This window comes from Tyto alba, unplaced genomic scaffold, assembly GCF_018691265.1.
Source record: "Tyto alba isolate M040663 unplaced genomic scaffold, T.alba_DEE_v4.0 Super-Scaffold_1000006, whole genome shotgun sequence".
Classification (NCBI taxonomy): Eukaryota; Metazoa; Chordata; class Aves; order Strigiformes; family Tytonidae; genus Tyto; species Tyto alba.
Genome location: NW_024881272.1, coordinates 31,759,230 through 31,784,372, shown reverse-complemented (window position 1 = coordinate 31,784,372; position 25,143 = coordinate 31,759,230). Strand labels below are relative to the sequence as shown.

The window sequence follows — 25,143 nt, the reverse complement described above, 5'->3', positions numbered from 1 at the left end:
TTTGGATGGAGGATGCCTGCAGATGCCACTAGCACCTCTTAATAATATGAAGCCTAAATGTCTGGTTGATGCATCTAATTTAGACTAATGAGTCTTACCTTGTTTTTAAGGGCCAAGAAGTTTCAGCTGGAGCTCACTAAAGTTCACCTGCAGGACTACAATTTAGTGCAGGTGGATCCTGGTACTACAATGATTTTATTCTGTTCCATTATGGCTCCTGGAGACACCATTTCAAAAAGGCACATAATGAATACAGTTCAGAAGAGAGAACTATACATCCTCTGCCCATGTACAATAAGCAGGGCCACTGGGAAGTGTCTTCTCCATGGACATTCCCAAGGCTGCAGATCCCTGGGGAGCTTCCTCCATGAAGCTTCTCATTACCAACACCAGTTGCAGCTACAGAGAAATAAGAGAGCAGAAACACATCCATGCTGCTCCCATACTGTGCATGAGTCCCCATTGCCAGTTCCTTCCACCGTAAGACAGTGCAGGTGACCCACCACCAGCATTTACCCATTGTTTCCCATTAGGAGCCAGCCTTGCTGAGTGTCCTGGCTAAGTATCCCTGTCCAGACAGGTGTTAACATCTCCCAGGGTGGAGAAAGCAGGAAGAGGCAGGGGAACACAGTCACTTTTCTGGGTAAGGACGATGGACAACCACCTCTAACACTGGCACCGTGGAGGTTGTCATTTAGAGAAGCAGCCTGAAAATTTGGAGTCCTTAGTTGTGCTCTTATAACCCAGCATAGGAAACACAATGCAAAAAATTCTCCTATTCTTAGGTCCTTGAGTGAGGTGAAAGAGAAATCTCTTGGGGGAAAAAAAAAAAAAAAAAAATTATTTCTGCTCTCTGGGCTGACTGGGGCCACAGACTGATTTCTGTTTCCCACCAGTGCCAAACCAGTTCCCTGGTGACCACCACTGGCCTTGGTGCTCCTATACTCACCTGCCTCTTCGTCCTGGCCTCATGACTGTCCTTCTTGGTATGGTGATTGCCCACGTGGGAGGAGGTGTGAATCCCCACACCAAACGTGCTGGGAAAGAGTGGAAAGGGCTGATCCTCCTGTGGTAGTTTCTAGCCTTATTTTAAATGTGGTTTAAATTTCACAAATCCATTGTAACTATTTTTTGCCCTTCTCCTAGCCTGAGAAAATAACACAGTGTTAAATATGATTTCCTGATTGTTTTTTTAACATGTAATAACAGAACCAATGTGAACACTAAGGAGCTTTTGCCTGTGTTTTCTGTGCCCTGAACGAGTGGCAAGTGGCCCGTGAACTACCTCGTCATTTCTAGTGCTGTAAATAAGCACAGTTTGTGTTTTCTGTAGATCAGAGATGGTTGGGTCAGATGGAAGAGATCACTGAGACAGACAGTCCCATGACAAAGAGATACCCCCATGGAGGCAGCTGTTTACGTACCACAAAAGTGAGTTGGACAAAGAGGGATTTGGATGGGGCACCAAACCTGCCAGTAGCCAGTTGGGCAGTGGCTTGAGACACGAGGACGAAAAAATGACAGGGACAATTATTAAGGCTGGGGTCTATGGTGTAAAGGTAAACGTGTCATGGATTAAATTGTGCTGCTTAAAAGGTAATGCCAAAGGTATTATTGTCAGTGGACCCTTGCTCCAGCTCTTGTGGCACCCAGGATCATTGCAGCTCTGCAGTCAGACAGTGGCTGGAGAGGACCAGCAATAAGAAAACCACATCCAAGGGATGGGGAAAGCAAGGTGTACACAAGACCCTGGGTGGCAGATGTACTCATCCACAAACCTGCCCCTTGGAGCAAGAGCAAGCCAGCTCTGCCTTTTTGCCAAAAACAGAAATCAAGGGAAAGGAACTATAACACACGATGGGTGTCTGCTCCTTGGGGTTTCCTTTCAGTAGCGCAGTTGGGTTTTTGATGTAATTTGTTTCTCATGCTTGTGGATGTGTAATATGAGGCAGAGCACTCATTATTGGGGAGCCACAACCGATAGATGAATAACATGGTTGGGTGCCAATGTTAGCGTTGGCCCTGCGTAACCATCATGTTGCTAACCTGCATTAATTGCTCATGGCAAAACCAATGGGTTGGTTTTCCTTAGCAACTACTTTGTAATTAAAGAGCGAGTCCAACAAAAGCAGTAGTAAAGTATAATTATGTAGTTACTTTTTTACAGTTACCAGGTCATTCTTGGAGATATATATATTTATAATTAATATGTTGCTGCTGTGTGCTGGGTGACTGGGAGAAGCTGGACTCTGGAGCATGAAGCAGCTGCAGTTTCCTCTGTTGCTGGTGTTTTAGGTGTAGCAGCCTCTGCTCACCCTTCTTGGTTGGGAGGAAGCGTTGCTTTTTCCCCTGCCTTTTGGTCACGGTGCTCTGGCCAGTTCTTGGCACACCCCTGCCTCCTCCTCACATCTGACGGCATCTTTGCTTCTTGCCCACCGCATGCCTCTGTGGTTGAAGCAGTTCTGGTTGTCCTGCAGGGATTTTAGCTAAACACCATGGTAGAAAGTGCTCTTAAAAACATCAGGCAGCAAGGGGGAAGGCGGGTAAGAGCACAGCAAACTGCAGCTAATACAGTAGTATTTTTTAAAGACAAAATGCAGAATGGATGCAGTGGATCTTCCTTGGCCACGTGCCGACTCTTCTGCATTGTGCATGATGAGTAGAACAGATTGTTGGGGGGGGGTGGGGGGGGTGGTTTATTGAAGAAAAAGGAAATTTCTGTGCAAACTTAAATTTTCCACATGAAAATCTCAGGTTTGCTACCTGATAATTTCATGGGGACAATCAAAACACAGCTCTGTGTTCTGGGTTGGTTTGGGATCACACTGATGTGCTAAAGTCCACCAACCTCAGCTGGATGTGCTGATCTGGGAACATCACGGTCCCCCATTGTATGTTCTATCAAACATAAACAGTTGTGACTTAATTTTTCTTCTATAAAAAAAAAAAAAAAAAAAGGCAGTATTTTAGCATGCGGCTGAAAACAAACACCAGTTAATGTTCTTTATGTCCATTAAATAGGAAATCAGTGAATAAGAATGAGAGTGTGAAAAATGCTCTTTAATAATTTGGGATTTTGTTGATAATAACATAGATCTTTGCCCCAAAATTTGAAATTCAAGTAACTAGCCAACTTTTGCAATATTTAGAAAACGTGTGATCTTCTGATTATTCCAGTGGAAAATGCTTAGGAATTCACAGAGCAGTCTCTGTGGTGAGTTCAGATGTAGGGATTCACTCAAGTATCTGCTTAGGTCCCATTGATGTTGTGAGACCTAAATCCCCTTCCTAAATAGCAGTGCTTTCCCAGGTGAGGATTCGGGTTGGAAAAGTGCCTCCCTGTTGGGTCCATTTCAAGCCTTTCTCATCACTCGCCCTGCAGTGGGATGGATGTCCAGGGGGAGGGAGTCGTTTCCCCAGACGTCTCCTGTTCCCTGCAGCTGGATCCAGTCCTGGCCATGAGTTCAGCACAGCCCTCACAGCTTAGGAGGTGGTTCCTGTAAACCCAGGACAAGGCTAATTTCAGGCTATTAGAATTTTGGCTCTCAAAGCTTTGGTTTCTCCCTTCTGCTCTCTGCTTGAACCCTGGCAGGCGGGTTTGTGTCTGCCTAATGTGAGTTTACTCCTTGTGCAAATCTGGAGTACTGTTGAATCTTTCAAAACTGCTCCATCATTTGACCATCAGGGTATGTCGAGTAGGACAATTCCCACTGTCTCTCTGCAGTGTTTGCAGTGATTTTCAAAGGACAGTTGACTTTTCCTAAATTTAAAATGTATTTCTATGGAAACTGTGAGGCTAGAAGAATGATTTGAAAAAGCTTAATACCTAACGGCAGCCAAGATAATGGCAACAGGCAGACATACAGTGGTGTACGGGATATCCCCATCATCCTAAACAGCTGAGCTGCAGGTGTAGGCAGGTGGACTGGAGGATATATCCAGTATTCACCGCTCAGCCTGCATGTCCTGGGCACCCCTCGCGTGGTGCTTAGCAGCCTGTCGTGCTGCCTGGGACCACGGGCAGTCACGGCCACTGGTGCTGGGGAGCAACTCGGGCAAACTGGAACCGAGGAATTGAAATGGGATGTGATGAAAGCACCCGGAGGAGCAAAGCCTGAGCAGCTCACTCGGTGCAAACTGCAGCGTGCCCTTGTCTGGGTGCGGAGGTCGGCGGTGGTGCAGCACTTCCACAGCAGCGCCTGCACACAGGCTATTTCCGATTCCCATAAAAATCTTTATGTCTCTGTGATCAGGATTCGGTGATGCAAATTTGCTGTGTCAAAGGAAGATGCCGCTGTAAATGAATTAGTACAAGAAGAATTTCTTATTTAAGAAGTGCTGACTCTGCACTCTCCCCTATGCCCTCGCTTTTAAAATTGAAGTCTGGGTTTGCTGCTTGCTATGATCTATATTTAGATACTTGTAAATGAAGTTTTGCAGTCACATGGCTGCATTCTTGTACAGCTTCATGAAGCTGGTTTTTCACATTACAGAGATTTATACGTTTGCGTTTACATATTGCAGGTGTTTCCATAAAAGCTTGGGGTAGCCACATTAAGGAGGATGGCCTGAAAGAAAACCAAGAGGTGTTTAAAATTATACCGAGCACACCTAAAAACATTGTCCTGGGGCAAAAGAGTGAAGTCACTGCAGAAATGAGGGAGTCACAGACAGGTAAGAATGATGGATGTAGGCTTCCTGAGAGCACCTCCTCCAAGCAGAGGGTTGAGTTGTGCAAGGGGACAGCATCCTTTTCGGGATGTATCTCATGTGATGCTCCCAGTAAACTGACAGGCACCTAGCAGAATATTTCAAAATGTCAAAGAGTGCTGCAGTGCTGAGCTCATGCTATGTAAATGATAGCCTGATGAATTATGTGCTGTACACACTACACACAAATCCTGTCCCGACCAGCCCTGGAAGAGGAGATAGTATTCTTGCTGGTGTGTCCTCTGCTCCAGGAAGCCTGCCAGGAGGACATGCCATAATTCATGCTCTGCTGATGTTTTATAGAAGTTGCAGCCCGTACCTTGGCTGCTGTGCTGCTGACCCCAGCATCCATGTCACCCACCAGCCCCGCCGAGCCCGGTGGCTGTCTGCAACCCCCTATGCTTAGCCCAGGAAGGCTAATAATGTGTGATCTAGCCCTCCGGCTGGCACAGGCAGTGCAGGCAGGCCGTCCTGCCTTGCCTGGGCTCAGCACAGCATCAGACAAAAAAGGTCAGGGCTCTCCCCGCTTTCAGGCTACACCCAGAGCTGACTTGACCCCAGCTTTGCCCTCCTGACTGCAAAACCCTCCAGCTTAACACAGAAAACAAGGCAGTAAGTCATAGGGCTTCTCCTTAGCTGAAGAACCCCTCCAATCTCTGCTGAGTAACAGCTACCAAAACCAAAGGATTATCAGCACTTAATTTAACCTTGTTTGGAACTCACCATAAAACTGTGGTGCAGCACCTTCCATGAGGCAGTGCCTGGGAAACAGGAGGTTTTCCAGAGGGAAGGGGCAGTCTGGCAGTATGGGCTAATAGGGGAATTTCCCCGTGAACTAAAATAGTTCTGAAACATTGAGAGGGGATGGCAGAAGTTTGGGGCAGAATGGTGAGAGAGTTTGGCTGCAGGGAAAGAGTATTTTCCGTCCCTTTTTCCATGGTGTGCTGCAAGCTTGGCCCAAGGACAACCCTGGTGCAAACTCCATCCTCCCCAGAGGGCAAGGCAAGGTGCAATGCGGGGTGAGGAGGGTGGTTGTGTGGGTGTGGGTCTTCAGGACCAGGAGCAGCCGGGCAGGTGGGTGCCCAGGCCAGCACACCCGGAGGTGCCAGCTTGCCATTTTTTTGGAGGCTTCTGCCTTTTTGGAAGCTTGCTGGGGAACCAAAACCCCCCAATTTCCTGCTGCCACAGAGAAGGCCGGGTGCTGCCCCAAATGTGGGTCAAGAGTGACACCCTGTGGACAAGTTCCTCTTTTTCGCAATTCCTCCAGGATTTATCTTGCGGCTTTATTTTTTTTCTTTTTTTTTTTTTTTTTTTTTTTTTTTCGCCTCTGGCTTTATTCCACCCCTCCCCAAACGCTTTGCTTGCACAACCCTCCCCACGCAGGGACCAGAGTTTCTCAAACCCCTAAAAAGCGAAGGGCTGAAGAGAGGGGCCCCAAATCCCTTCCCCCCACACACACACACTTTTGTTCCTTTTTTTTTTTTTTTTTTTTTTTTTTCTTTCCCGTTTTTCCCCTTTTTATACCGGTTTCACCCGTGCGGCCCAGCGAGGGGCAGTGCCTGGGCCCTGGCTCCCCGCGGCGGCTCAGCGCGGCTCATCAGCTGGAGCCGCCTGCGCTCCCGGGGGCTCGTAAATCTACCGGCTGCTCGCAAAATTTGGCAAGTATGAACCCAGGCTGTCTGTTAAACGGGGAGAGAAACTGCGTGGGCTTCCCCGCAGCCACCACCACCGCACACCCCCGCCCCCTGCCCCCCAAGTCTTCCCTGGCCTCCGCAGCTCCCCAGGCTGCTCCCCTGCACAGACATGAAAAACCCTCCATTTGAAAAAAAAAAAAAAAAAAAAAAAAAAAAAAAAGGATTATAAGGAGAGCTTCTTTTCTGGTCACCATGATGATCCCTTCCCAATCTCGGACCTATGGGGGTTGCACTGTGCTCTCCTGATGCTCTTGGTGTTATCCCCAAGGAGCAAAATCTGGTGTCCTGGGACAGGCTGATTGACACCAGCTGACAGCCTGGAGAGGGTACAGCTCTATTTTAAGCAACAAATAATTCAGTCTTATATTGGTGAGAAATTCCTCATCATTCGTTTAATTATGAGGGTCTAAAAGAAACCATGTTTTGGCACACCTGAGTGCTGGGAGTGGGAAAGAGGGGGCTGTCAAAATCCTTCCAAGACTTTATGTCCTTTCTTACCCCCGGCAGTTTAACCCTGCCAAGTCTGCACAGACCTATATATATACACATATCCAGAAGCAGAGACTGGATGGAGATTCCTTAATACCCACAAAAGAAGCAAATATAAAGGCAGTATTTTTTTTCCAGTATTTATATGCTACCATTAACTCTACTTTAGCTGGTATAGTTTAGAGCTTTCAGAAAATATAACTTCATCTGCATGAACTACCATATGTTTTTGCTGAGAGGTGCTGCCAGGTTTGCCTGGACAGCCCACCAAGATCCTCTGCCTTTTCCACTAGATGTAAAATCATAGAATCATAGAATCACAGAATGGTTTGGGTTGGAAGGGACTTTAAAGACCATCCAGTCCCAACCCCCTGCCCTGGGCAGGGCCCCCTTCCCCCAGCCCAGGGGGCTCCCAGCCCCGTCCAATCTGGCCTTGAACCCTTCCAGGGAGGGGGCACCCACAGCTGCTCTGGGCACCCGGGGCCAGCGCCTCACCCCCCGCACAGGGAGGAATTTCTGCCTTAGATCTCACCTAAATCTGCCCTGTCTCAGCTTAAGACTCTTAGCCCTCAACCTATCCCCACCCCCTGATCCAGAGTCCTTCCCCACCTTCCCTGTCCCCCCTTTAAGCCCTGGGAGGCCGCTCGAAGGGCTCCCCGGAGCCTTCTCTTCTCCAGGCTGAACCCCCCCAACTCTCTCAGCCCGGCCTCCCAGGGGAGCTGCTCCAGCCCCCCCAGCATCTCCGTGGCCTCCTCTGGCCCTGCTTGAGCAGGTCCATGTCTGCTGTTGGGGGCCCCAGAGCAGGACCCAGCACTGGAGGTGAAGACTCAGAAGAGCAAAGTAGAGTGGGAAAATCCCCTCCCTTGCCCTGCTGGCTACAATTCTCTCGGTGCAGCCCAGGACGTGGTTGGCTTTCTGGGCTGCGAGTGCACATTGCCGGGTCATGTTGAGCTTATTGTCAATCAACACCCCCAAGACCTTTTCCTCAGAGGTGCTCCCAATCCATTTTCCACCCAGACTGTGTTTGTGCTTGGGATTACCTTGATGCACATTCAGGACATTGGGCTTGGCCTCGTTGAACTTCATGAGGTTCACATGGGAATGTGAAAGAGGAAGAGGTATCTATGCCCTTATACCATTTCCAGCAATCTAGGCCTGAGCATGCATCCTTGTCAGATGAAAAGAGAGAGATCAGATTTCTTAGTCCAGTTTCTGGGACTCTGTAGAAGAATATTAGGTTAAAAAAAATGAGGAAGGGGTGGTATTTTCCCAATCATACTCATGACCTACTATGTGTTGTACTCTAAAGTTCGGAGGCTGCACCTGAGCAGGCATCAGAAGTGCTCAGAATGCATCGGGAAAAATAAGTAGAAAAATTTTAAAAAACATGCATCATCCTGGGAACTTAATAATGAACAGCAGAAGTGGAAACATCCACCAGGTGAGGAGTGTGAGTTAAGAAGCTGTTGGTTGCTGAAGAGTAGGTTGCTTGACTTCACCAAGCAAACAAGGAAGGTTGTGGGAATGTTACTGGGTTGTGGAAAACAGGGTTAGGGAGCTCAGCATGAGCAAGGGAAGCTGTGTACCATCTCCAAGATGTGGCAAAACTGAAAAATTCCCTCTTCTCTTTTAAAAGACAAGGCCACGTCTTGGTGGGAAACATTTCATCCCAAATCCTGCCTCCTCAGTTCAGATTAGGCCACTCTGCCTATGGCAAGATGTTGTCTTGTATCTCTTTCAGTCTTATTGCATGGTGGGACGATACAGCAGATAATATAGTTCACCCCAGAGATGGCTGCAAATCTCAGGAAATTTACTGCTGGTAATTTTCATAATTGTATCGGATGGTCTTGCTAAAGATCTGCAGCTCCAAGTCAGCCTGGCACCAAGGGCTTGGGGGAGCTTCACCGCTTGCTGTGCAACAGCTCAGATACAACAGCTATTGGCAGAGTTAGAAACAGGGTCAGGCCGTAACGGTCCATTTTGGAATTTAAATTTGGTCGCTTTGAGGTAAATAGCTGTGCTGCCTAGTTTTCATTGGATCGTTTACTTTTCCGGAAAGTAGAGTATGCTTTTGGAAAGTGCACAGGCATCTTTCAGGATGAAGGGTTCTGTGTGCAACAATCAAGTTTTTACCTTTTAATTAACAAAGCTTTATAAAGAATTTCAATTCAGAATTACTAAACAAAGAAACTATACAAGCCCCAGATGAGATCTAAACAGTTTCCAAAAGACATTAAGAAAGAGAAAAATACTGGGCCACATGTTTTTTCTTATGTCTCTTGAGTCCATTTATTCCAGACATCTGACATGCAATTCAAATTTCCAATAGTTTTAGGTAACCATGTCCAATTTAGAAACCGCAGCCTTCAGCTAAGCCTACCTACCTCCCAAATCAGTCCGGAAAACCAGAGCTCTTGCTGATACTCTGCATTTTCAGATTTGCAGAGCTTTGTTATGTGTGTGCCATATATACTTGGGTTGAGTTTTCTGACTCCGTGCAAGCCATTTAGATATATTTCATAGACCTGTAGTCAGTGGTCACAAACAGATAAATTATAGTTCCTAATGGAGAGCCTGTTTGTGTTTTCAAAGAGTAAAACCACTATAAAATTGATGTCCTCTTTTGAGATGCCTTTGACGGCGGTTATCGTATGGCAGTTTGGATGAGGTGGAAGCAAAGGGTTCCTTGTGAATGAAGAACTAATGAGCTTTATTTCTGGCTCAGAGACTTTGGGCAGATTTCTTAACCTTTCTGTGCCTGGGTGTTTGTATCTCAAAAGTGGAGATTAAACAGGGTCTTCATGATGTGCAAAGTCAAACCCCAGTGGAAATCCTGAGTTCAGATATGGGCAAATGATGTCCTGCTATGTGCCCTTTCCTAATTCCCTGCAGAAACCTCCTTGGTGAGGATTTAATGATGTTTGGGAGGAGGCAGGTAAGGCAGGGGATGCATTAGGTGCTGGTTTCCACTGCTCTTCTCACCTTACTCCCTAAAACCTGGGTCATCCAAACCCCCCAGCACCCTGGTCGAGCTCATATGGTGCCATTCCTGCCAAGGTTGGCATTGAACATCCCCTCTTCCAGAGCCCCAAGGAAATACTAGATGGTCGGGTGTTACTTCCAAGAGAGCTTGACTGAACAAAAATTATGGAGCAGATTCTCTGCTGCTAAACCACAAAGTCAGAAGAGACTTCATCAGCCTTCAGCAGCAAATCCTGTTCAGCTGGTAAGTGGCCATCACTATATCCTGTAATCTCTCATTCATCTCATCTATTTTTATCTTTCCAGTTTTGTTTCCAGTGGGAGAGCTCGTATGCAGTCACAAACCCTGCTACTGGGGGAAAAATGGGATTTGAATCAAATTTATTGCTGTTAATTTATTTAAAATTAGCCATGAATCAGAGCAGGCAGCTAATGGTGGCAAAAAGTCTGTTCATCCTTAGTGTAAAAGCAGATTTTGATACCAGTGATCAGGGAAGAGGCCAAGAGTGGAGCTAGTCCCTGGTAGGGTTTAGGGACTGGGAACATGGGAGAGCTAAGGGCAGAATTGGAAAAGTTGCCTGAACAGTTTTACTATCCCTTACGGTTTTCCTGAGCACCTCCTCCATTTTCCTTCATGCAGAGGTGGCCCGAGCGGAATCAACATCCTTCCTTAAAAAGGAATAAAAGAGAATAGAATGAATCCAGACATTTTCAGCTGATGTCTGGTTTGGGGTGATGCTTATGTCCTTCAAAACCAGTGGTGCCAATTGCCACAGACCCATTGACTTGGGAGGACTTGTCCTGATTTTAAGGACAGTGTCTACACAATGCAATGTACATTGAGCAGAAGACAAGTGGCCAGATTATGGTCCCCCAGTGGGAACACAACAGCGGGCTTTCTTCAGCCTCTTTTTCTATATATATAACTGAGAAAGAGGGAAATGCTGAGTCTGCTAAAAACTGTTCAGATTCTTGTGGGTGCTTTGGAGGAGCTGGTATACAATTATGAGGCCATTCTCTCTGCTGGCAAATTAACAGCTCAGAAAAATTACAGCGGGAGGGGGGAGAAAAAAGACATGGAAATTCTGTTAATGAAACAGAACAATGAAAATCAAAGCTAAAGATGGAAGGAACTGAGTGGGCCCCATCCAGTTCATTGCCTGCTAGGCTGGATTTCTGCCTACAGTAATTTATGCCATAGCCTTGGAAGTGAAAACAGATTTCATTTACTACTGAACAGTACTACTCTGTGTAGACAGAGTTCATGGCCTTGCAGCATTTCTGAGAAGGTATTGTGGGATTATTGCTCCCACTTTGCAGATGGGCACCGTAAATGCTGCTTGAATTCTTAAATTTACGCTCCAGCAATGGGGAATCTGAATTAGGATTCCAGTGTCTGAGGGCTGTCCCTTGTCTCCTGCTGTCATATTGCCTGGCCACCACAGGAAGTGTTGAGATTGTAGCGGTCCCAGTTAAGACTGATGTTCATGTGTGCAAGGCTCTGGATGAAGATCATTCCTTGCCCCCTTGAGGATAAATCCCTCAAGGGTTTGATGGCAGAGTTGGACATAAGATGCTCCTCTGGTGATAGTCAAAAATCAACTTTCAGCTTTAACTACACCTTAAGGGAGAAAAGTGATCTGAAACTTTTGGCTTGTTTTTCTTTTTCAGTGGTCTGACTAGTACCAAGGAAGGCCCAAAGCCACAGCCTGCCCTACTGACTAACGCCAAGACAGTTGGTGGCGAGTCCTCGCTTGCTCACATCACCACCGCTGCCACAGGCACAACTTTCCTCAGACAGCTTTGGCTGTGAGAGATGCACATGTTCTGATGCAAAACAGCAGAAAGCAGGTAAAATTATCGTTTAGAGAAAAGTACCTATGGAAAAAACTATACGTTCCCTGGGAGCCAAATGAAAAAAAAAAAAAACAAAAACACAAAAACAAAACAAAAAAAAAGCACAACACCAAAAAAACAACCAACCCTCTAACCCAAGCTTACAGAGTCTGCTGTAATTTATGATATACCATATGAATCTAACTATAGAACTTCATTTAAAAATTTTATAAAGACTGTAAATCTACAGTGAAATGTTCTAGGGACAATCTTCTGGCAGAGACACACACTCTGCGGACTGACCTATGGGAGAACCAGTTTGTCAAGGGCTTGATCCGAAGCCCACTGAAGACAATGGAAATACTCTCATTGACGTCAGTGGCCTTTAGATCAAAAAGCCCCCAAAGCCCAGCATGGAAAAAAGAGTAGTAAGGAGAAGCAAACTGCTCTAATCAATAGATGCTGCTGTATGAAGATCTTTAACAATAGCTTAATGGCCCATGATGAGCTGCTTTGGACACTTTTATTTTGTACTGTATGTATCTTATAATCTTTCTCCTGAAACTTTTAATGGAATTTATCTCACTGGAGAATTTGAGAGAACATCTGCTGCAAATGATGGGTAAAGACATAAGCTGTTGTGGGTGGGGTGAGCCTCAGGAGGTTCACAGTTTGGGTTTGGCTTCTGCTTCAGATTCTTATCTGAACTATACAGATCTCCTGTGGCTGCAAAAATTGGACTGGAAATCACAAGAGTACGAGACTTCTTGTGAGATTTCCAGCACTTTTCTTATGGTTTTGACTGAACACCAGATGTGGAAAAAATATTTAACAAACCTGGATGCAGTTTTTTCACGTCTGGTTCTAAAAAGGGATGAAGGTTCAGGAATCTAATTTTATCCTTTCCAGTTTCACTCCTTGGTAAGATTCGGTTGTAGTTTAAAAAAAAAAAAAAAAAAATCCTGCAATTTAAACCCAAAATGTAGCTGTTGCAACCAGTCCCCGAAGAATCGTTCAAGTAGATGAAACTCTAAACATTACATTGACCATGAACAAAATTAAAACCTTATGCCTTTGGCAAGTGCAGTGCAAAGAGTGAACAGGGTGAGTGGTGACCATTAGGAAACATCCACTAATATTCTTTCCCTTCAAAAATTATTTTTATTTGCTATTCTAAGCATATTTGCATTTTTGACCCTTTCCTGCCTGCTTCTACCAACCAACCAAGCTCCTATGCTGTGCCTGGCACAGTTATTTTTAAGAATACTTGTGCAATTGTGCTTGCCACATGGAAATTTTAAATTTTACACCTGACCGCAAAATTTCCTGTTCATCTAATAGGCTTTGCAGGCTGCTTACACAAGCCTGCATTGCTTTTGGGGTGTAACACCAGTACCAGGATGCTGAGTCACTAACTAATGGCAAGTACTTGTAATCCATGCATTCTATATGTTCTTTGTGGATAACTCACAGCTAGAAAGGAGAATTGCTTTATTAAATGGTTTACTCTAATCGTATCACCTATTCACTCTTGCTTTTAAACTGGTGGTCTTTCATCAGAGAGGGAAAGAAAAGGTTTTTTTGAAGCCAAATAGTGAAGATACATCAGGGGAGCTCTTAAGTCACAGGAAGATTTCATGACACGTGTAGACATCTTCGGGTGATGGAAAGTGGCCTGAAGTGAAGTGAATGATGTCATCTTGAAGGATTTGGATCACAAATGTTGGGAGCAAAGATGAGCAACAAATAATCAAACAAATCAAAGCAGTAAAAAAAGTTTAAAAGTGACTGGGCTAGTGCTGACCTCGCTCACTTGAATATTTTATTAGTTCTGATTGCCTCTGAAATTTTTGTTTTCAGTTTGGGACAGCAAGTTTGTCCCTGTGGGGTACGTAAAAGCCAGGCTGAATGGAAACTGAGCTGGCATATCTTTTAAATTCCTCATTTGGTGTGTAGTATCACATACAAATCAAACACAGCTGATGAAAAGGCAGAATATTATCTCATCCAGAAGCTGTGGAGCAGTGAACCAAAAATCCAGCGCCCAAGGAGACTGTCTAGAACTCACCATGTCTTGTCATTTCATTGAATTTTTGGCAATATTGGAATGTTTTCTTCAAAGATCTAGAGCCAAGCCTCCTGTGAACCTCGGCTGTCATTTAACAAACAGCACATAAACCAATTAATAATGGCAAGAAACAGCTCCAAAGTGTGGACACCGATGCTGGAAAAGGACAGGGAAGAAAACCACCAGGGTTTGTTTTTAATTCTATTAATTTGGGAGGAAGGAGGGGCTCTGGTGAGCTTTGAAAGATTTTATAGATGTCTCTCTGGGCCAGGGGAAGGAGCGGTTTGCTGAGCGAGACATGCCAAGACCCTGTCAGTGCCTCTGCTCCCGCTGGCGATGGGGCTCCCAGCCCCGGCGGGCGCAGGGCAGGTTTTGTGCTGGGGGATGCAGCTTCCTCGGGAGCTGCTTTCTCCGTGGGCACAGGGAGGTGAAATCACGCTGCTTCTTCCTAGAAGCCTAGGAATTGTCCACTGGAGTGGACCCTCCAAGAAAAATACTCTTTTTTTTTTTTTTTGAAATGCAACTTTGGAAAGCACTGAAAAACACCGCAGAAAAGGGTAAGGAGGGGAGGGAAGAGCCCTCCCACTGCTCTCCCCGTGCTTTGCTCACAGGGCTGTACCTCCAGCCCATGTGGAAATAGTTACCTCCAAATAACACGTCCTGCGGGACTATTTCTAGTCATTTCACAGAAGCCTTATTAAAAAATAGAGACTTTATTAACCTGAGATTCAGGGACTTGAATTCATGATAGAGGCTGTAAACTCTCAGCCTATGGTTCAGTTTTACAAGGACGATTTGAGGGCTGGAAAAGGAAATCTTGTGGAGAGGGGCTTAAGGAGCTCAATTTGGTGAACTTAGCAAAAAAGCAGATCACGCAGTGACCTGACTCTGTCCAGTAAATACCTTTGGAGGAAAAAATACCACATACAAAAGGGCTTTATAGCCTAACGGGGGAAAACATAACGAGATGCAATGGCTGGAAGTTTAAGACGGGCAAAATCGGGAGATTGGGAAGGGAGAGGGGGCTGACTGCTGGGACAGACTGTTGAAGGGGGCCAGGGATTTGTCATCCTTTAGCATCTTGTAATCAGAACTGGAGGCCAGCCCAGATGACTTGGTGAAACATATAGTAATAGGCTCTATTAGCAAATGAATGTGTGAAATTATTTTCTTTGAGATTTATATTAAGCGTTAAACTAGATGATCTAAATTGTCCCTTTCAGCCTTAAAAATGGAGGAAAGATGCCAGAAAAGGAGCTAGATACCCAAATTATACCAAATTGTAATTGCTGGGGCCTCTGGGCCCCTTTGGAAATGCTGTAAGGGAAAGGAGAAATGGTCTATTCTGAGTACTGGGCTTGTGGAGGGACAGGCAGAATGATGCATGCCATCACATGCCGCTAGCACAAACCCATTTGTAGCTGGTTTCCCTTCTTGCCCCCTCCCCCCCCCCCCCCCCCCCCCAGCACGTTTTTCTTTTTTATATTTATTTTTTTGAAACTAAAAATATATCCTCAGAGGCATTAGTCACTCTACCCACATATTAATAAATTGCATAATGATGCCACCAAGCATCCAAAAACCTTTCAAACTGTTATATATTATTTCTTTCAATAATATTCTAAAAGGCCAGTGAGGCTTAATGGAGCCACATGGTATTGTATTTAATCCAGAAATCTGGAACTGTCTAAAATCTCATATATAAATTAAGATAATATACAATATGTTTTTTCATTTAATTTGGTTCTCCCCATTTGAGTAGGCTATAACTCTATAGGGCTGTGTCTTTTGCAAGAGATTTTTGTCTACCGAATCTTAGATTTGTAATGTTGCTCTCTCTTTTAATTGCTCAGGGCTGTTCTCTGTAATAATTCAGCCAGTCCTTTGCCAGCCAAAGGAAAGTTTAATGGAACCACGGTTTAACTGGGCAAAGTTTAAAAATTATGCAAGTTACAAGAGGTTTCCCGGGACTTTTCCTTATAGCCTCTCCCGCACGGCTTCTTTTGCATTGCTGCTGAAAATCTCGCTGCTGTGCAATGGAGGTTGCCGAGCATTGAACACTGGTTTGTAGGTGTCTTCTTCTTGACCCTCCTTGGACTCAGCTGGGTATCTCTCGCATTTACACACGGGAATTTTTAGGAGATCAGGAGCTATTGAGTGAAGAAATCCAAATCCAAGTATTTCCCAGGCTGGAAAAATATAAGGGCTTTAGACCTGGATTTCGGGCATGAAGCTTGCTTTCATAAGTGTCGCCTCTGAGCAATTCCACCTCTGCTGTACGGTGTCTGCAGAAGGTTTTCACATCCTCTGTCAAGTCCTGGCAGATGTCACAGGCTATAAGATCCAAAGGGGTCAATAAATGCTACCTTTTCTTCCTCGTTTCTTTTCATCCCAAGTTCCCTCCATGCTTTCAGAAGCTCTGACTATCACTGCACCAGGGCAGAACAAGGCTGTGAAACAGGAATTGTGCAGGTCAGGACCACAATTCATCTGTCTTCTTTTCCAACTTATAATTTGCGAATCAAATGACCCAAAAAATGCACACTCATTTGCTGTTTATATAGCTAAAGTGCTTCAAAAGATGGAGGGAGAAATTTTTATGTTCTTGGGTATATTCTGCTATGCAGTTTGACATCGTGCAGCAGAAGAAAGCCAGGTGTGGAAACAAACTGAGTGAGATGATTTCTTGTGGGGTCAGTGGGATAGACGCAACAGAGGTGCTGAAATCTGGGGCATACCTTTCGTTTGAGAGAATGTGTAGGGGAATTAAACACATTCTGGAAAGTAAGAGGCCTGTGCATTACGAGTGAACAGCTTTGAATCATATGAGCCCAGGTTTTGGTTGATCACAGGCACCTTTTTCAGGCTTAAATACTGTTCGTCATTTCTGTGTTGTTTTTTTAGTTTAGTTTTTTTTTTTTTTTTTTCAGTTGCCTTTGAATTTTCCTCAGCTCCATCAGGACTAGACCTGACCTTGTGCAGAAACATTCTCAAGGCTGTAATCTGGTTTTGACAAACTTTTGGTAGGAGCAGGGTATGCAGAGGCCCCTTGCTCTCCCCATGTCCACAGAACTAGTCCAGTTTTGGAAAGCTGTGTGATAGATGCTTATTACATTTACAATTCCCCTTATTTTCTTTCACTCCCTTCCTGATGCTCAACTCACCATAAATGCAATCTACAGCTTTCTCATCACTCGATGGAGTGTGGGCAAAGCTGCTTGGCTTGTGTGTCCTAATGCCTCTTCAGACCAGGCTCTGCATCACTGCCGCTGCACAGATATCAAGTGGCAACTGCACTAAGCATCTCTAGGTGCTTTATTTAACACCAGATTTGTTAGACTGAGAGTTCCCCCCCCTAGAAATCTCTGGGTGATATAACCAGACCTGTGCTGGTGGTCTTACAAACTCCAGCATGGAGGGCAGCTCGGTTCACAGCAAGATGCATCGCATGGGAGGGAGGAATACTATCCATGACACCATGAAAATTCATGAGCAGAAGCTGTGAAGAGAAAAACAGAAGCAAGCATGGGCCCTTGAGGCCACCACAGCCCTGTCGCCTCTGCCCAGGAGGCACTAAGCTTTATTACACCTTCCTCACCACTTCTGTCCTCTCCCGGGTCCTTCAGAACCCACAGTGAAAGTCCAAGTTTGCTCCTGGGACACCGGTCCAGCACTTGTAAAACATTATTGTAGGGGGCAAGTGAAAATTTATTAATTTTTGAGCAGGAGGGAAAGGTCATTTTCTTGTAGTCCAGAAATTTGCTCAGTTTTTATTGGTGTTGTCATATAGCGGCTTCTTCAAGGTTCTGGGTTTTTACCTATATTGCATCCTTCTTCCCATCCAATTCCAACAATAAAACCCTCGCGTTTTTTGATCTCTGGCTTTCATGCTTGCTGACACACTCTGGAAAATTTAAGAAGGGCGCAAGGAATGGGTTAGTCACACTTGTTAATATTTATCCTGGTACAGAAGGAGCAGGGCTGACCTCAGTGCTTGGGCTTTGGAGAACAGTTATGACAGCGATTCCACTCAGCTGAAACGAAATCTGCATGCAAAGCTCGTTTGGTCCCTGGAAAGAGCTAGAAGGAAATAGAGGTCTTAAATGATATATTTCCGCAGTTAACGTTTTGTCCTGTTTACAGAATCTCACCAGAATAGTGGGGGTTTTGTTTTGTTCATATGTTTTTCATAAGGATAAGTATCCATGCAGTTTAAACATTTCCATTAGATTCAGAAAAGAAGGAGGATGTGGGGCTATTTTATCTTTAATTGTTGACCTCCCCTTTTCTTTAATGGTTATTTCTTAAAACGCTCCTCAGAAATAAAGTCAGGTAAATCAACGAGATGGGGAAAGTGATTCTCTTTAATTATTCTTAGAGCAATTTTGAGTAATGTAGGCTAAATTAAAAAAATATACAAGCAAGATATTTTGGCTGGGAAGTATGTGTAATGTATGAACAGCAGGAAAAAAAAAAGCCTTCCTTTCTAAATAGAAAAGCTTTGAAAGTAACAGGGGGAAACTGATGGGAAGGGCTGAAGTCCATATATTCCCACCTCCTCCGCCTTGTGCTCTCTTAAAGGTGAGCTGCAAAATGCAAAAGAGAAATGTGTTAAATTCAGATGACTCGCTTGGGTGTCAGGAAGTGGCTCGAACAACCACACGAAGTTAACTAACACATTTCCAGTTTTTTTGTTCCTCCCCCCCCCCACCCCTCCTTGCTCTTCCTGTGAAATCTGTTTTTTTGCTGCTGTGGTTTCTGCCTCCAGGCGGAAGCGCAGCCACTTGTCCACCCGTGCAGCACCCCGAGGCCCCCCCAGGGCTTGCAGGGAGCCAAGACTTTCTGGGAGGATTTTCCAGAAAGTAAGAAAGGAGGAGAATTTTAGAAAATGTATTCCTGATCCAAACACCCTTGCTACAGGAGAAACGAGACAAGCTGTGAGGAATTGTGTGGTGAGCTTGCATTGCTTTGCCGTTCATCTTTTGTCTGGTCAACCCATCTTATTATCATCCACCTGCTCTGCTCTAGGTCTTCTTCAGCAACATGGTTCCTGGCATCCATGGTGTTGAGTACCGTGGCCACAGTAACCCAAAATGTGAGTAATGCTGTGTTTGCCAATGACTGCTTTCAGTTGTAGGCACAGAAAGAAGCAGTTGGTTGTGGGGAAATGCTTTTCAAGCTGCAAGCGGCAGAAAATGGTTTGCAATGGGATGTGTGAGATGAGAATAAGTCTCGTTTAACACGCTCTGAAAATGGATTAGGTCACCGAAAGAAAGTCTAAAAGGCAAGACACCCTGATCCCTCAGAACTGGTGCCACTGCCCGTTGCAACCTTTCCTATCCCATGGACCAAGCGCCCTGCAGACCCCCGTGCCGCGGCGGCCGCGCCGGGGCAAAAGCACAGATATGTGGCTGTTTCTCATTAGCTTCCACTTTTCCCTCTGAAAACACTCCCTGTGCCTTTCTCCCCCTTCTTGGCAGCAGGTGTGCTGGAGAGAAGTTTTAAATCTAAATGGAACGGAGTTATCTGATTTACAGTAAGTAGATTTTTTATTTGAAACGCCAACACAAAGAGTCCTGTGCATTACCTTGCATCAATATGATATACACACGCACACATGCCATGCATTTATGCCTAGGATATAAAAATATTATTGCAATGCTGTGTATGTGTCTGCATAGAGATAATTCATGTACTGCAGCATGCTTATCAAAGGACACTCCTTAATTGCATACTACTATTTTTTAATTAGTGATTAATTTGTAAGACTCTGTTACAAGTCTCTCTCCTGATTTATGTTCTCTTTAGCTACAGTGTGAGTGACTTCTGTGGCAATTCCTGATTTTAGTTTCTGCCCTTTAGTAATACACAAGACCTCCAAATTTTGTTTGGTTTTTTTTTTGTTTGTTTTTTGTTTTTGGTTTTGGTTTTTTTGTTTGTTTGGTTTTTGGTTTTTTAAAGAATAAACCCAATTACACATCTGAGACTCTTTAACTAAGGAAAGCCAAAATGGTGTATGAAAACAATGGCTGTTCTCTCTCTCTTAGGGCCGCTTTGGTTCTGTTTTCCACTCTAACAAATTTATCAGAACTGTTCACTCTCTGTTATGGCCAGAGAAACAAACTGTGGATTTGGCAATATCTCTGTAGCTGAGGGTCTGGAAGAGAAAGTAAGTAAATTGAAATAAAAAGAGAAAGTCAATATTGATTTGCGTTTTTCCTTTGGGAGAAAGATTTCATGAATTTAAGAAGGAGGTTCTGCTCCTACTTTGTGTTGAATTTGATGAAGTTGCCCAACTTATCACGGCTCAGTGGAGGAGGCGCAACATTTGATAAAACCATAACAGGAGAAACTCAAGAAGCAATCCCCTTGCAGGGAGGAGGGTTATGTGTGCAGAGGATTGCTACTCCTTCTGTTCTTTAGTTCTTTTTTTTTTTTTTTCTTTCTGGTATAAGCAGTTGTCAGTGATGGAGGAGGAGAGAAGTTAATACAGCAGTGTGGGGACTTTGGGCCAAATGCATGAACTATGCCTCGAGGCATTTGCGGAGATGTTTAGGATGCGTGTGCCTCTCATGTCCACCTCTGGCAGGAGCAGCAGCGGGCCCAGGGCTGAGCAGTGGCTGCTCCCAGCTTCACCCTCGGAGCCACTGGTTGGTGACACCGAAGTGCCCCGGCCGCAGGACACGGTGACGGTGCAGCTGGCTCCAGGCAGGTTTGGCAAAGCACAACCACGAGCCCGGGGCTGACGTGCCCGCAGGTCTGCGCACTGCGACGTTCACGGTACCATCAGCATCATAAACCTGCTACCCTGCTTTCCCTGTTTCTTAAAGTCAGAAAAAAAAAAAAAAAAAATGTTTTTTATTCCCCGCTCCGATCTTTTTCAAGGAGTAGTAACAATTTCCCCTTCACATCATGCTCTGGCAGCCCAGTGGAAAGACAATTATCTTGTACTGCACTACATCACCTGAACTTGTTAGGTGATAACTGGATGCTGGAGGTGATGAGAAGGATAGGGTCCAATTTAGCTAAGGGAGAAGGTTTTCTACATTGAAGGGTTGATGTCAGAATGTATTCCTGCACACAGCAGCAGCAGGGTGGAGAGAAGGGTCGAGGCAGCTGTTGGAGTTACTGCATTATCCTCCATCCCTCCCCAAAACCTGCCCTCCCCATGAAAATCCTGATCATCTGACATGGCTGTGCTGATGGCACGTTGTTATGACCACGATCACTGCAAGTAGCTTTGTTTTTCACCGCCACTTACCTCTTCTGTTCTTTCCACCTTGCTTTGTGAGTGGTGCAGGGCTGGTTTCTCTGGTTTTATGTATTCCTCTATTAATACGGGGCAGCCGTGCCATGGTTTCCCCTTGGCAGGAGGCACTGCATGGCACAGCTCATGCTTACAACACATCACAGTGCAACAAGCACCTCCAAAATGTCCGTTCCAACTAGAGCCGGTCGCCTTCTCTTTGCAGCCTTCCCCTCCCCTCACATTTAACCCCCTCAAAATTACCAGTTATTGGAAGTTTTAAAACTTTGTAAAATGCAGTGGCTTCATTTAGGCAGCAAAGCTGTGTATTGAAATATGAATTAGTAGCGTGTGTATCGGCAGGATAGACCATCTGCTGTGCTCAGCACCCGGGTTTGAAGCTGGTTGGCTGGCAGGACAGCATGTGTTTACAGAAAACCCTAACAGTTGTAAAGGAGCCATTTAGGTTTATCGTGTCAATTCCTGTACAACTCCACGAGGAGAGATTCCTTTCACAAACTCGTATAAAAAAGACAGATAGACTAGTTTTGACCTCTCTCAAAACATTTGACGGTTGAGCTTGTTGCAAGGATAAAATATCCAGAACAGCAAAAAAAAAAAATCTTGTCATTTCCCCCTCTTAAGCATTAGACTCCTTGAATGCAACATCCATTCATAGCTTAGCTCTTGCATTATAATTTAACTGCCTTTTATTTTCCTTCTGAGATGCAAACACAGGAGCATGATTTTCATACCATATTATGTGAGCCATTGTGAAAAAGCTGTCCAGAGTAATGGCTCCATTTCAACATGATGCATATGCCAAGATACAGAGATCATTTTTTTTTTTTTTCTTAAAAATCAAATGAGGATGGGATTAAAAATGTTATGTTTTGCCTATATGAGCAATAGTCCTCTAATCAACTGTTCCAAATATATTGCCTCTTTGTATCTTCTCTGTAATATAAATTGTCCAAGGGAAGGCACGTAGTAGCACACCGAAGGAGTTTATGCTGCCTCATAAGTACCCCTCTTACCTCTATCACTTGCAAAGCAAAATATATCAAGGACAGGGGAGAATAAAACCAGATTGACCCTGGGGATACTTCTGGACTGAGAGCTTGGTTACTTTCTCATTCATGGAGGAATTACTTAAAAACAACCTCTTTAGTGAACGTGCTGAAACCCTTGCTACTGTTTAGCAGTCGTCTATATTGTACGTATAATTCATGTATGTATGGATGCAGAGTGAAAAGGGAATTTTCTTCTATGTAAAGCTGAGGCTGAGACCAAGCCCTCTGGTCATGGTGTCCCATGCGTGACTGTGACCAGCAGTTGGACTGAGAGAATAAATTAAGAAACAGCCAGATTTGACAAATTTCTGAGATAACTCATTCCAATGTGAAAGAAAGAAAGAAAAAAGTAAATTAATAGATAGGTCTTAAGATTTCAATCTTTTTTTTTCTTTTTTTTTTTTTTTTTTTAAATGCTAGTTCCTTTTGATGGAAAAACCCATGAAGCCAAATGAAAGCTGGCAAGATGAGAGATAGCAGGCTGGGGATGGAAGCTTGCTCTTGCAAATGTGCCCCAGCCAGCTACCTGTGGTATTAAGGCCCCACATATGGATGCTTTAGGACTGGTAACAACACGCAGGGGACCATAAACTGCATAAAAAATGAGTGTAACTGATATCCTAAGTAGGAACAGAGTATGTTGGTAGTTCATGAAGGGCCCTATGGCTGATATGTGATAGTCAAGCTTGGGTAAGGACAGGAGACTGGTGGGATGAAGAGAAAGTTACCCTTATATAGCCCAGGTGTTGCGCTCATTAAAATCCTCTATCTGGGTCATGTCTTGGCTGCTCAGATATGAAATACAGATGAGGAATTGCTTTTTAGTATCACAGAGGTTTAGATAACTTTTGCTTGCAGTCTTGTGTATCTATATGTACATATATATGTGTGTGTGTGCATATGTGTGTACATATATGTATATATAAATTCAAATTTTCTTCAACCTGACCAACAGACACCTGTGCTGGTGAGAGTCAGGGGTTTGGTGCTCAATAACAGCGGAGCAGAACAGGGTGAATCCATCAGTCTCCATCTCCAGGAAGGCAGCAGATTAATACAAAAACATGAGCGCAGGCTCCCTCCTCCTGGGAATTGCATTTCATATTTAGGGACATCGGGGAGGGGAGGGTGTCCCAAGCCAAGTTGCACAGGGTCACTGCAGAGGAGTTAAGTGCCCAGGACCTGATTTGGGGAGCAGTGTACCCCTCAGTGACCACAGGATGCTGTGGGCAGTTCTGGCCTCCTCTAAAAGCAGCTTGTTGATGCAGCTGGGAGAGCAGAGCCCGGGAAAGTCATCTGCAAGAGAGGTTGGTGACCCAGCTGTTGGGGTCTCTGCTTTTGGGTGCCCACCTTGGCCGTTAGCATTAAGACACATTCAGGGCAGACCACAGCAACTTTGTTTTGGAAGAAATGGCCTGGCCCTGGAAGTCTGCTAGAAAAGAGCCATTTTGGAAGGTAAATAGCTGATTCAGTTTCAACAAGATGCCACGGACAGGTCATCTGTAACCAAGCCTAAGGCTGAATCCTATTTTATATTTGCAAATGTTACAATCCAAAATTTCATTTTCACATTTAATGCATGTGCTTCCAGTTTCTTGTGCTGATTTTGTTCTTGATTTGGTTTGTAATCCAAGGTAGCACATGGCTGCTTTATCCAGGGACTAGAAATGCGATGACTCTGCGTGTTGCATTTCTATGTGCCATCGATCTAATTATCAGTTCTTCTAGGGGGAGTATTCTTCTAATCTGCTTATTTCCGTTAGGTGGTGGAATATGGTTTAAAGAAAAACATGACAATGCCTATGGTAGCAGCATTTTTCAGACTTTTTCTGAGCATCCCTCCTGAATGCCTGCGGATGGGATTGGTGCGCTTCCCTGCAAGGAGCAGAGCGGTGCAGCCACGCTACGTCATCTCGCTGCCTATTTTCAGGCTGTGTGCTGTGCCCTCCTGGGTCAAAGCGAAAACAGGAGAGGATCCCAAGCCAAAGCGTATGGAAGATGACTCACCGGATTATTTTCTACATTTCAAATATAACCCTTGCATTCTTGCCAATATATCGATACAGTCAGGCTCTCCCTCCTGCGGCAAGCCTCATGTATTTATATTTATATATTTTGCATAATGCCTAAGTCAAACATTTACCCATTTTTTTATATTTTATTTTTATTTTTTCACTTTTTTTCCTCCAAAACAGGCACTGAAAGACCAAAACTGCAACCCACCCAATGCAATTCCTGTAAACACAACGTACCAAGGGTTTGACTAGCCATGTCTTCGTTAACCGTGATCGTGATCGTTCCCATTTCAGGACTTACTGAAACTGGTCAGTATGGCTTGGAGAGCTGGGCAGCCCATGACCTGTCTGACTTTGACGAATGAGAAAGCAGCTTAGCTGAGGTATGTTCTTAAACAGAGAGGGGGCAAACGGGTGACAAAAGCAATGCAACCATGGCTGGGAAGGAGGGTACCTTTGCTCCTCTCCCATGTAAATTGATGATGCCCTGCAAAACCCATCCCAGCTCCGATCTCCGTGTCCCACTGTCTGTTCTGGGAATGGGCTGAGGTCTGGGAGGTCTGTGTTGAGGCCGTTGTTACTGGGGAAAATGTAAATGCAGAGCTCAGAACAGAAACAAGGTTGATACCTCAATGGAAAACTTCACCATCAAATCACCTCATCTCAGGGATCATTTTAATCTCGGGAAGTGGGACGTAACTATAGAGTTAACTGTGACTGGAACCCGTAGCAATAACCTGTTTATGGGACAACTCTAGTCCTAGTCTAGAAGAGCTGTAATCTTACCCTGCCATCTAAAATTTGTTGCTTTATTAAGATTACATTCTTGGCCAAAAAAAAAAAAAAAAAAAAAAAAAAAAAGGAGTTAGTTTGATATGTTTATTGCCTTTTGTCAGGATGGCAATATTTTTTTCTGCTTTGAAAATAGATGTTCCTGCTTATATGGCTGTATATTTATCCTTTCTTTTAGCTTTTTCATTACTGTTCCCTTTAATCATTTAATGAGGAGTCTTCAGGTTCCTGATGA

General features: G+C 44.6%; 1 protein-coding gene across 1 annotated transcript in view; it reads left to right on the top strand.

Annotated features, from left to right (window-relative positions):
• LOC122154731 overlaps nucleotides 1-24,481 on the top strand; it is a 54,375-nt gene extending 29,894 nt beyond the window's left edge. Inside the window, exons 8-10 of the mRNA XM_042806017.1 lie at nucleotides 111-181; nucleotides 4,525-4,674; nucleotides 24,411-24,481. Of these exons, the coding sequence (XP_042661951.1) occupies nucleotides 111-181; nucleotides 4,525-4,674; nucleotides 24,411-24,481 (292 nt within the window). The remainder of the gene's footprint in view (nucleotides 1-110; nucleotides 182-4,524; nucleotides 4,675-24,410) is intronic.
• The last annotated feature ends 662 nt before the right edge of the window (nucleotides 24,482-25,143 follow it).